Source organism: Mobula hypostoma, chromosome 17, assembly GCF_963921235.1.
Source record: "Mobula hypostoma chromosome 17, sMobHyp1.1, whole genome shotgun sequence".
In the NCBI taxonomy this organism is placed as follows: Eukaryota; Metazoa; Chordata; class Chondrichthyes; order Myliobatiformes; family Myliobatidae; genus Mobula; species Mobula hypostoma.
Window position 1 is genome coordinate 12,851,920 of NC_086113.1, and position 12,870 is coordinate 12,864,789.

At 44.4% G+C, this 12,870-nt stretch overlaps 1 protein-coding gene across 1 annotated transcript in view; it reads left to right on the forward strand.

Annotated features, from left to right (window-relative positions):
• The window catches only part of LOC134357848 (sperm-associated microtubule inner protein 4), a 62,074-nt gene that overhangs the window by 6,300 nt on the left and 42,904 nt on the right, over positions 1–12,870 (forward strand). Inside the window, exon 2 of the mRNA XM_063069564.1 lies at positions 9,018–9,197. Coding sequence (XP_062925634.1) covers positions 9,018–9,197 — 180 coding nt within the window. The remainder of the gene's footprint in view (positions 1–9,017; positions 9,198–12,870) is intronic.

Sequence of the window (12,870 nt, forward strand, 5' to 3'; positions counted from 1 at the left end):
TTCCTGATAGTAGCAGCAAGAAGAGAGCAGTGGCCTAGGTGTCGGGGGCCCTTGATAATGGATGCTGATTTCCTGTGACAACGCTCTGCGTAGATGTGCTCAATGGTGGGGAGGGCTTTACCCATGATGGACTGGGTTGTTTCACTTCTTCTTGTCGGATTTTCCATTCGAGGGCTTTGGTGTTTCCATACCAAGATGTGATGCAACAAGTCTATAAACTCTCCATCACACATCTATAGAAGTTTGTCAAAGTGTTAGATGACGTGCTGAATCTTTGCAAACGTCTAAGATAGTGGAGGTGCTGCCGTCCTTAATTCATAATTGCACTTACATGCTAGCCCAGGAAAGATCTTCTGAAATGATAACACCGAGGAATTAACCCTCCCCACCTCTGAACCCCCAATGAGGACTGGCTCATGAGCCTCTGGTTTCCTCCTCCTGAAGTCAATAATCAATTCCTTGGTCTTGCTGACATTGGGTAAGAGGTTTCCTGTGCTCTCTATATCTTTCCTATCCATCTATATCTTAATTCCCCTACCTATACCCCTCATAATTTTGCATACCTCTGTCAAATCTCCCATTATTTTCCTAATCTCCAGGAAATAAAGTCCCAACCTATTCAACCTTTCCCTATAACTCAGGTCTTCAGGTACCGGCAACATCTGTGGCAATTTTTTCTGCACTCTTTCAATCTTATTGATATCTCTCTTATAGGCAGGTGACCAGAACTTCACTCAATACTCCAAATTAGGCCTCACTAAAACATCATAATTCCTGTACTCAATACTTTGAATTATGAAGGCCAATGTGTCAAAGGCTTTCTTTACAACTCCATCTACCTGTGACACCAGTTTCAAGGAATTATGGATCTATATTCCCAGATCCCTCTGTTCTACCACACTCCTTCGTGCCCTACCGCTCACTGTGCAAGTCCTAACCCAGTTTGTTCTCCCAAAGTGCAACACCTCACTCTTGTCTGCATTAAATTCCATCTGCCACTTTTCAGCCCAGGTTCCACTGCAAGCTTTGATAGTCTTCCTCGCTGTCCGCTACACCTCTAATCTTTGTAAGTTCAGTTCCATAGCTAAGCTTTGCCCACACCTACATAATGCACTATATCCTGCAACCCTCTCCAACGATGAGGGGTACCAAGAGGATGAAAGCATGCAGGTTGGGTTAAGCTACAACTAGAGGTAATAGGATTAGGGTGAAAGGTGAAATATTTAAAAGGAATCTGAGGGGGAGCTTCTTCACTCAGAGGGTGGTGTAAGTCTGAAATGAGCTGCTAGGGCAGGTGGTAGGTGCGGGTTCGATTACAACCTTTATGAGAAGTTTGGTTAGGTAGATGGATGGGAGGGTTTTGGAGGGCTATAGTCTACGTGAAGGTTGATGGGAATACGTAGACTAACAATTTGGCATTGACTAGATGGGCCAAATGGCCTAATTCTGTGCGGTAGTATTCTCTGACTCTATTAAAAAAAAAGATTTCTAAAAGATTGAAAGAGTACAGAGAATATACAAAGATGTTGCCGGGACTTGAGGACCTAAGTTATTGAGAAAGGTTAAATAAGTTAGGACTTTATTCTCTGGAATGTAGGAGAATGACGTGAGGTTTGAGGGGTATAGATAAGGTAAATGCAAGCCGGCTTTTTCCTCTGAGGTCGCATGAGACTAGAGCTAGAGGTCAGAGGTTAAAGGTGAACATGGAATACTTAAGGGGAACTTGAGGGTGATGGAAGTGTGGAATGAGCTGCCAGGGGAACTGGTAGATGTGAGTTGAATTGTAACTTTTAAGAGAAGTTGGGATAGATACATGGATAGGTAAGAGGGCTTTTTAGAGGGATATGGCATGGGTAGATGGAACTAGGTATGATTTAGATGGGCAGAGTGGCCTATAGTGTCCTATGACTCAATCTCAGCCTCCAACTTAACCACAGAGCACCCGTGATGATCCAAGTTAGAAGGTCATTTGGTCCTAAAGAATGATAGAAGGGAGTCCACATGGACCAAGAAGCGAACTGCTGACGGAACTGCAGTGATATTGGTTCATTATTGTCACACGGACCGGGATACAGAGAAAAGCTTGTCTTTATGCTCAAATTCATACAGATCAAATTATTACACCTTGTTTCCGATCGAGGTAAAACCATAACAGCGAAGAATAAAGTATAAAAGCTACTGAGAGATGCAGTGGAGGTAAACAATAAAATGTAACGTCATACCGAGGTAGATTGTGAGGCCAAGAGTCCATCTTATCATACACGAGTCTGATATCAGTGGGACAGAAGCTGCTCTTGAGCCTGGTGCTATGTGCTTTCAGGCTTTTGGGAGAGGGAGATGAGAGAACATCGGGGATGGGTGAGGTTCTCAGTTATTTACTTATTGAGATACAGCGCGGATTAGGCCTTCCGAGCCGCGCTGCCCAGCAATGCCCCAATTTAATCCTAGCTTAATCACGGGACAATTTATAACGATCAAATAGCCTACCAACCGGTATGTCTTTGGACTGTGGGAGGAAACCAGAGCACCCGGAGGAAACCCACGCAGAGGCGAGGAGAACGTACAAACTCCATATAGGCAGTGGGGGGAATTACGCTAGCTGGTTTTTACTGAGGCAGTGAGAATTATGGACAGAATCAATAGAGGGGAGGCTGGTCCCTGTGCTGTGTTGAGCTGTGTTTGCAACTCCTCAGGTTTTTTCAGTTGCTACACTCAGTCACTATGCATCCAGACAGAATGCTTTCTATGTGCATCAATAAAAAGTGTCAGCGGGGATATGCTGAATTTATGTAGCCCCCTGATGAAGTGGAAGTGTTGTTGAACTTCCTTGGCTGTGATATCCACGTGGTTGGACTGTGTAAATGTATAACTGTATAAAGGTATAACTGAGTAAAGGATGGGAGGATGTGAAGAAATGTACACACATTGCCTTAGAGAGTCATAGAGGAATACAGCACAGAAACAGGCCCTTCAGCCCATCTAGTCCATGCCAAACCATTTGAACTACCTACTCCCATCAACCTGCCCTGGGACCACAGCCCTCCAAACCCCTACCATCCACGTACCGATCCAAACTTCTCTTAAACATTGAAATCGAGCTCACATACGCCACTTGCACTGGCAGCTCGTCCACACTCTCAAGACCCTCTAAGTGAAGAAGTTTCCTCTTATGTTCCCCTTAAACTTTTCACCTTTCACCCTTAAGCCATGACCTCTTGTTGTAGTCCCATCCAACTTTGCTGGAAAATGCCTACTTGCATTTACCCTATCTATACCCCCAATAATTTTGTATACCTCTATCAAATCTCTCCTCAGTCTTCTATGCTCCAAGGAATAAATTCAAAGTTCAAAGTAAAATTTATTATCTGACTACATGCATGTCACCACATACAACCCTGAGATTCTTTTTCTGCCAGCATACTTAGCGAATCTATAGAACAGTAACTGTAAACAGGAACTGTAAACCGTAAACAAACTGTGCAAATGCAGATAATAAATACATAGCCATAAATAAGGACCATGAAATAACAAGATAAAAGAGTCCTTAAATGAGTGCAGCTAACCCCTTTTGTCCAAGAGCCTGATGGCTGAGGGGTAGTAACTGTTCTTGAACCTGGTGGTGCGAGTCCTGAGGCTCCTGTACCTTCTACCTGATGGTAGCAGTGAGAAAAGAGCATGGCCTTGGTGGTGAGAATATCTGATGATGGATGGTGCTTTTCTGCAGCAATGTTTCAATTAGATGTGCTCAGTGGTGTTGGAAGGTTCTACTCATGATGTATTTGGCTGAATCCACTATCTTTTGTAGGATTTTCCGCTCAAAGGCAGTGGTGTTCCCAGACCAGGCCACAATGCAGCCGGTCAGCACACTTTCCACCACACATCTATAGAAGTTTGCTGAGGTTTTTGATGACATGACAAACTTCTGCAGAGTCCTGAGAAAGTAGAGACACTGTCATGCTTTCTTTGAAATTATATTCATATGATGGGTCCAGAATAAGTCCTCTGACACTCAGCAATTTAACGTTACTGACCCTCTCCACCTCTGATCCTCCAATGATTACTGGCTCATGGACCTCTGGCTTCCCTCTCCTGAAACCTACTATCAATTTTTTGGTCTTATTGACAATGAGTAAGAGGTTGTTATTACACCACTCACCCAAATTTCCAATCTCCCTCCTGTATTCTGATTCATCTCCACCTTTGATACAGCCCATAACAGTTCCTAAACTATTCAGTCTTTCCTCATAACTCAGGTCCTCCAGACAAAGCCACATCTTTGTAAATTTTCTCTGGACTCTTTCAATCTTACTTACACCTTTCCTGTAGGAGGGTGACCAAAGATGCACGCAATACTCCCAAGTAAGGCCCCACCAATGTCTTATACAACTTCGACATAACATGCCATCTCCTGTATTCAATATTTAGAATTGCTGATGAGGTGATCAGCAGCAGAGACTCTGGAGATTAACCACTGAAGAAACCAAGATCAAACCACAGCCAGGTTCATCAAGAATGTGTAATATCTGAATACAGGAAATGGGTTTTTTTGTAGCTTTGGAAGTAAACTAAAGATTGTGCAGGCAATTTATTGAGTTATGAAAATGAGGAGTTAAGTGATTGTTATGCAATGTGTCTTTTAGTTGTTGGAATCAATTTTGATTAATAGAGAGTATAGTTGATAGGCAAAGTTATTGTCTGGTGAGTTTTTAAGACGTGATGTATCAACTGGCAACGGTAGTGAGTATGAATCCTTTGGATTATGTAGGTACTTTTATTTTTTATTTATTTAGAGATACTCCGTGGAACAGGCCCTTCCAACCCACCAATTAAACCCGAGCCTAATCACAGGACAATTTACAATGACTAATTAATCTATAAAGCCAGCTGGTGGTGCAGTGGCATCAGCGCTGGACTTCGGAGCGAAGGCTCCCGAGTTCGAATCCAGCCGGCTCCCTTGCATGCTTTCCATCCGTGCTGGGTTGAGCGTCGAGCTAGCAACTCGGCCTCGTAAAAATAAGAAAGCCTGCTAAAAAAACGCAGTCATGACGGCGTCCTGATGACTCCACTCGGAGTTAAGGGCTGGAAAAAAAATTAATCTGTAACTGTTTTGTCTTTGGATTGTGGGAGGAAACCCACGTACACACGGGAAGGAATGTATAAACTTGCTTTTCGAAGATGCCAGAATTGAACTCCAAACTCTGATGCCCCAAGCTGTAATAGCATCACGCTGACCACTTGCTTTCTACCTTTCTTACAAAGCAATTGAAGCTGCCTCTGTGAACCTTTACATGTCAGAAGTGGACATCGGGAACGGTGATGCAAAATCAGCCCGGGCAATTTTCAGAAGGAAGGAATTCTGGCTGAATGATCTTAATCTGTTCATAGCGATGCCATAAAAGTGATGGCAAGAATTGCCTGTGTGTTCTCAGTACTCCCCAAAAAACCTTGCCAGACATATTGACAAAGTTACCAAGTATTTCCTACAGTTCTCTAATTGGTGTTCCTGGTTATTGACGTGCACTTACAAAATGTATCTTGGTGTCAATATGTTCATCGATGCTTTAAAGTTAGTTACCTGTCTTTTAATGAAACCAGGACAAGATATATGGCAGCATGTTCAGCCTGAAGTGTTGACTGTTTAGTCCTCCCCATAGATGCTGCCTGACCTGCTGAGCTCCTCCAGCATTGTGTGTGTGTTGATCTGGATTTCCAGCATCTGCAGAATCTCTTGTGTTTATATATTGTGGTTCTACCTTGATTCAATAAGATAAATGGGTGTTTCGGTAAAAACCTGTTGAGGTTTTAGAAATGGGAAATTTGAGAGTTTACTATTACTGGAAATAGTTAATTCTGCTCATCATAATGAAAGTTGCTTCACTGAACATCAGCTCCTTCAAAATACTGATTTCGACCATATGCATCATAGATGTTTTACCTCAAAATGCCCACTAGATGGCAGTGCTTCATCAAAGATATGCTCCTGTGATTTTTTTTATATTAGATTAGAATATTTAATAAGCAGGTTTGAAATTGCTAGTCAAAACACGAATTATTAATCCTGTTTGAAAAGGAAGAAAAAACCAAATTATAAAATGCGAACTGCAGTTGTGTTTGTTTTGTAGGAAGAAAGGTTCCGAAATAGGGTATGACAAGGTTGGCGCAATGACGAGCACAACACCTTCCGGTACCAGAGACTTGGGTTCAATTCCCCCCGCTGTCCAGAAGGAGTTTGTACGTTCTCCCTGAGACCCCGTGGTTTTCCTCTGGGTGCTCTGGTTGGAAATTGGTCATTGTAAATTGCCTCATGATTAGGCTTGGGTTAAATCTGAGCTTGCTGGGCTGCGGGGCTTGGAGTGTCAGAAGGGCCTGTTCTAAACTGTATCTCAAAATGTTAAAAAATCTGCTGGAGAACAGCATCTGTGAAAAGAAATAGTCGAAGTTTCAGGGGGGAACTGCATCAGCGCTCAGAAATGGACAGAGGGGTGATGAGATAGGGGTCTGAGGTTGGGCTCAGGAGAGGTGAAGGCTAACAGGCAGGTAGTTCTAGGTAGGGTTGGAGCTGTGTGATAGGGGTGGGGTGAATGATGGATAGAGTGAGATAGAGAGAGGAAAGCAATGAGAGAGAGGTGGGGGAGAGGGAGAGTGAAGGTTGGAGATGGCTGTTGCAGGGAGATTAGTAGGAACACAAGAGACTACCAGTAATGGAATCTGATACATAAAGGAGGTGTAATTTTACAGGCATTTCAATTCCCCTTTCCACTCCCACACTTGGGCTTCTGCATTGCCAGCTGAGGCCCAATGCAAATTAAAATAGCAACACTTCAGTACAGCACAACCTGGGCTTTTTGGCCCATAATGTTCTGCCAACCTATTCCACAACCAATCTCACCCTTCCCTTCTACATATCCCAAAACCCTCCAGTGTTCTTACATCCATGAGCCTAAGAGTCTGTTAAATGTCCCTAATGTCAGCCTCATATTCCACATAAGTAGCAGTTCCAATGGTACCGATGTTTGAAGTTTCCAATTTTGGGTAAACATTCAGCATTTCCAACAAACCCCCCCACCCCACCCCAAAACCCAAGTATATATAGTATTGTCTCATTTTCACTCCTTTCCTCCCTCTGCGGACCCTCTTTCTGTCCCCCTTCTCACACAATCTAGTCCCCAATTATCTGCCTTTTCTTCCCTTCCCCTTTTGGCTTGCTTCAATCCACCCAACACACACACACACACACACACACACACTCACGCACACACACACACACTCACGCACACTCACACACACACTCACGCTCACACACACACTCACACACACGCACACTCTCTCTCATACTCAGACACTGTCACACTTTCACACATACGTACACACACACTCACACTCACTCACACACTCACACTCACTCACACACACTCACTCACGCACACACACACACACACACACGCACTCTCTCTCTCATACTCAGACACTCACACTTTCACACATACGCACACACACACTCACTCACTCACGCTCACACACACACTGACGCTCACACACACACACTCACACTCACTCACACTCACACACACACACATGCACACTCTCTCTGTCATACTCAGACACTGTCACACTTTCACACATACACACACACTCTCACACACTCACTCACGCTCACACACACACATACACACTCACACACACACACTCACACTCACTCACTCACTCACACACACACTCTCACACACACTCTCTCATACACACACACACTCTCTCACACACACTCACACACTTCACCCATGGGTTTCCCCTCCCTCCCAAGCCCACCTTATCTGATTCTGTTTCCATCTGCCATTCACCTCTCCCCTACTGGTTCCCACTGTTCCCTCCTCCTTTTCATCAGATTCCAGTAATGGCTGCCCTTGTGTCTCCCTCCAGCAGCTGTCTCCAACTTTCAAACACTCCTCCCTCTCCTCCTACCTCACTTCATCTGTCTCATTTATTTCTCTCTGTTGCTCTTCCATTCCCTCACTGATCAGTCCCTCCTTGGCCTTCTCCGCTACCAGTTTAGACCTGACCATTGAGAATTCCTTCACCAATTCCACCCCCAACATATGCTACTCAACCCACTGAGTTCCTCCAGCAGATAACGTGCTGCTCCAGATTCCAGCATATGCAGTCTCCTGTGTCCTCAGAGGATGATAGTGTAAAGTCCCTGCATACTGTTCCACATCAAGGCCATGCTCACTTCTCACTACTGCCATCGGGCAGGAGGTACAGGAGCTTTGGCTCCCACACCACCAGGTTCAGGAACGGTTATTACCCTCCAACCACCAGGCTCCTGATCCTTCACTCAGCACAACACTGAACTGATTCCACAACCTGGTGGACTCACTTTTAAGAACTCTATAGCTCATGTTCTCAGTATAATTTATTCATTTACTTTTTTGGTATTGGCACCGTTTGTCTTTTGCACAATGATCGTCAAACGTTGTGTGTAGTTTTTCATTGATTCTGTTGTGTTTCTGTTGTATTGTTCTACTGTGAATGCCTGCAAGAAAACAAATCTCAGGATAGTATATACAGAGACATATAGGTAATGTAATAATAAACTTACTTTAAACTTTGCATGTGTAGTCATCCACATTTCTAAGGTCATCAATTTTTTATGTTTAAGTTGTAGTAATTTGATATTCCTTTGTGAAGAGTTGATATTACAACGTACCTTTGGCTGTCTTTGCTTAAATAAATACGGCATGACATTACTTTATTCTTTATTGTCGCCAAACAATTGATACTAGAATGTACAATCATCACAACGATATTTGATTCTGCATTTCCCGCTCCCTGGATTACAAATATTAAATACTAAAAATATTAAGATAGTAAAAATTAATAAATATTAAAAATTTCAATTATAAATCATAAATAGAAAATGGAAAATTGGAAAGCAAGGTAGTGCAAAAAAACCGAGAGGCAGGTCCGGATATTTAGAGGGTAACATGACTTAACATTTTGTGTTTTCTTTTTTGTCACAGATATTCTCAGTATTTGGAAAATGCCTCAAAGGTTCCCCGGACTCCCTGGGGCACCGGGGGGGAACATGGAGAAGGCAGAACACTGGGACTACATGAGTGTCACGAGCCAAAGGCCAAGTATCCAACAGTGGTGGTGAAGGGACACAAACACTTTGGTTATGGTGGATACCCTCTTCCTAGGTTTGTGCTTAAGTTGTTTTGATTTCTGAAATAACTATAATGTAAGAGCAAGGATGTAATGCTGAGGCTTTATAAGGGAGGGGAGGGGAGGGGAGGGAAGGGGTTCCCTCCCTTTATAAGGCATTGGTCAGACCACATTTGGAGTAGCGTGAGCAGTTCTGTCAAAGCAAGGATTTGCTGGCATTGAAAACGGTCCAGGGGAGTTTCAGGAGAATGATCCCAGGAATGAAAAGGGTTAACGTTTGATGGTGCTGGACTTGAACTTGCTAGAGTTTAGAAAAATGGGCAGGGAGTGGGAATTCTCAGTTCCTACCACCATTCCCAGCAATGTCCTGCAGGCACCCACAACTCTGTGTAAAAATACCTTACCTCGTTCATCTCCCCTAAACTATCCTCCATGGCCCTTAAATGTACGTCTCCTGATATTAGTGATTGCACCCCCGCCCCCCCCCCAGAAAAGGTATTGGCTGCCCATTCTATTTTTGCCTCTCATTACCTTGTATGCCTCGATCAGGTCGCCTCTCTTCTCCGTCACTCCAAAGAGGAAGGTCCTTGCTTTTCTCTTTGGACAGTACAGAGACGTGAAATTACAAAATAAGGAAATGGTGCCAAATAAAGAAATAATGAGGTACTGTTCATGGCTGGTAGGGTGGAGATACGTCTCTACTAAATGAGATAGAAGGTACTCCCTCCCTCCCTCCACTAGCCTGCGGGTCACCCTTGGGCAAGGTGTAGCACCTACTTAGCCCTCCAATCAGAGTCACGTGACGCTGTGGGAGCAGGTGGTGGATGGTCGTATGAGCAGCTGGTGCATGTCACAAATCCTGGTTATGCGACCACTAACGCCAGGCAGACAATCTCTGAAGAGTATTGATAATGGCTGGGGGTGGGGGAGTCTCCCATCTTGTAAAGACGCTGCCCAGAAGAAGGAAATGGGAAACCACTTCTGTAGAAAAACTTGCCAAGAGCAGTCGTGGTCACTGAAAGATCATGATTGCCCATGTCATATGACACGTCACATAATGATGATGTCATATGACATGTCACATAATGATGATGTCATATGAATGACTATTCATGGAGAAATGGGTCAGTCGGCAACCTGATGGCAGAGGGGAAGAAGCTATACCTAAAACATTGAACAAGGGTCTTCAGGCTCCTGTACCTCCTCCCTGATGGTAGCAATGAGGAGGTCATATCCCAGAAGGTGAGGATCCTTAATGATGAATGCTGTGCTTTTGAAGCACCATCTCTTGCAATGTACTCTGGTGGAGGCAGTGGTGGGGAAGGAGGCTTGTGACCGTGGTGGAGCTGACTGAGTCTTCAACCCTCGACAGCCTCATGCAATCCCATGCATTGGAGCCTCCATACCAGATTGTGATGCAACCAGTCAGAATGCTGTCCACAGTACATCTGTAGAAACTTGTAAGAGTCTTTGGTGGTAAGACTTGAACAAAATAGAGCCGCTGACAGGTCTTCTTTATGGTTGCATGAATGTGTTATTCCCAGAATCGATCCCCAAGGTGTTGACACCCAGGACTTTAAAGCTGCTCACCCTTAGTACTGCTGAGCCCTCGATGAGGACTGACGTGCATTCTCCTGACTTCCCCTTCCCGAAGTCCTCAGTCAGCTCCTTGGCCTTGCTGGCATTGAGTGCAAAGTTGTCATTCAACCAGCCGATCTGTCTCATTCCTTTACGTCTCCTCGTCACCATCTGAGGTTCAGCCAACAACAATAGTGCTGTCTGTGTAGCTTTATAGACGCCATCTGAACCGTGCCTGGCTGCACAGTCATGAGTTTAGAGAGAGTAGAGCAGTGGGCTAAACACACACCCCTGAGGTGCACCGGTCTTGACTGGGAGTGAGGAGGTATTGTTACTGATCCACACTGATAGTGGTCTCCCGATGAGGAATTCCTGGATCCAGTCACAGGGAGAGGTACAGAAGCCCTGGTTTAGAAGCTTAGTGATTAATACGGAGATAATGATGGTATTGAACACGAGCCGGTAATTGATAAAGAGCAGACTGACATATACTTCACTGATGTTCGGCTGAACGAAGGCAAAGTGGAGAGCGGGTGAGATTGCTTCTGCTGTGGGGACAGGCAGACTGCAGTGGGACCAGGTCTTCCCTCAGGCTGGAGTTAATTCTAACCATAACCAACCTCTCAATGGCAGAGGTGAGGGCTACCAGTCTATGGTCATTGAGACAGCTCACCCTGCTCTTCTTGGGTACGGGTACGATTGATGCCCTTTTAAACCTCAGACCGAAGCAGCAAGTGGTCGAAGTTGTCTTTGAACACAGCACCTGTCGGTTGGAGCAACACACACAAGATGCTGGAGGAACTCAGCAGGCCGGGCAGCATCTATGGAAAAGAGTAGGGTCGGCATCTCAGGCCAAGGGTTGAAATGTCGACTGTACTTCTTTCCATTGATGCTGCCTGACCTGCTGAGTCCTTCCAGCATTTTGTGTGTGTTGCTTGGATTTCCAGCATCTGCAGATTTTCTCTTACCTGTTGGTTGGCACAGGTTTTCGGTACCCTGCTAGGTACACCACTGGGGCCTGGCGGCCAGCGAGGATTCACCCTTTTTAAGGATGTTCTGACATCAGCCTCCAGAAAAGCGATTACAGGGTCACCAGATGCTGTGGAGACTTGCACAGGTGTAATGTTATTCCCCCTCTCCAAATGCAAATTCCAGTTTCATGTTGTGTAGCAACAGCTGATATGAAAAAAGTAATGATAATATTAATCTTTCTTCCTTTAGTGGTCTGATAAAAGTTTGGATGGGATATGGGAGTATACGTTTGGAGCACACTCATGAGTACAATACATGTGTCTGAAATTGAGGAAATCTGGGTCAGTTCCATGGCTGTCTGTAAGGAGTTTGTACGTTCTCCCTGTGACCGTGTGAGTTTCCTCCGGGTGCTCTGGTTCCCTCCTATAGTCCCGACACGGACCGTTTGGTAGGTTAATTGGCCATTGTGAATTGTCCTGTGATTAGGCTAGGATTACATTGGAGGATTGTCGGGTGGCATGTCTGGAAGGGCTGGAAGAGCCTATTCTGCGCTGAATCTTAAATAAAAAAAGAAGCTTACGCTGACTGATGGCATGGGGGATGGTAAATAAGGGCATGGGTCCACCCAGTAAACAAGTGTGACGTGAGATTGTATTTGTGAGGACACTTGAGCCAATAGGCTGGTCCTGGACTTATTTTCTGGCATGATTTACATATTACTATTTAATTATTTATGGTTTTATTACTATTTAATTATTTATTATGCAACTGTAATGAAAACCAATTTCCCCCAGGATCAATAAAGTATGACTATGACTATGATTAACAACAGCGTTCTCCTGGCCCTCTAAGACCCAGTAGATTTCAATCCCTGTAATGGGTTATCTACAAATTGATTCCACAGCAAGTTCATTGGAGCAGTTTTGTACAACGTGGTATTAGAAGTCAAAATATTACTCAGTTGTTTAGGTTAAATGAAATTTATTTATCACACATGCATTGGAACACATCGTGAAATGCATCATTTGTGCTAGCAACCGGTACAGCCCGAGGACGTAAGCGTCACCACACCTTCTGGCGCCAACATAGCATACTCACGATGTTCCGCAGAACAACACAGAGCCAACGTACAGCAAACAACAGCAATGACAAACAAGT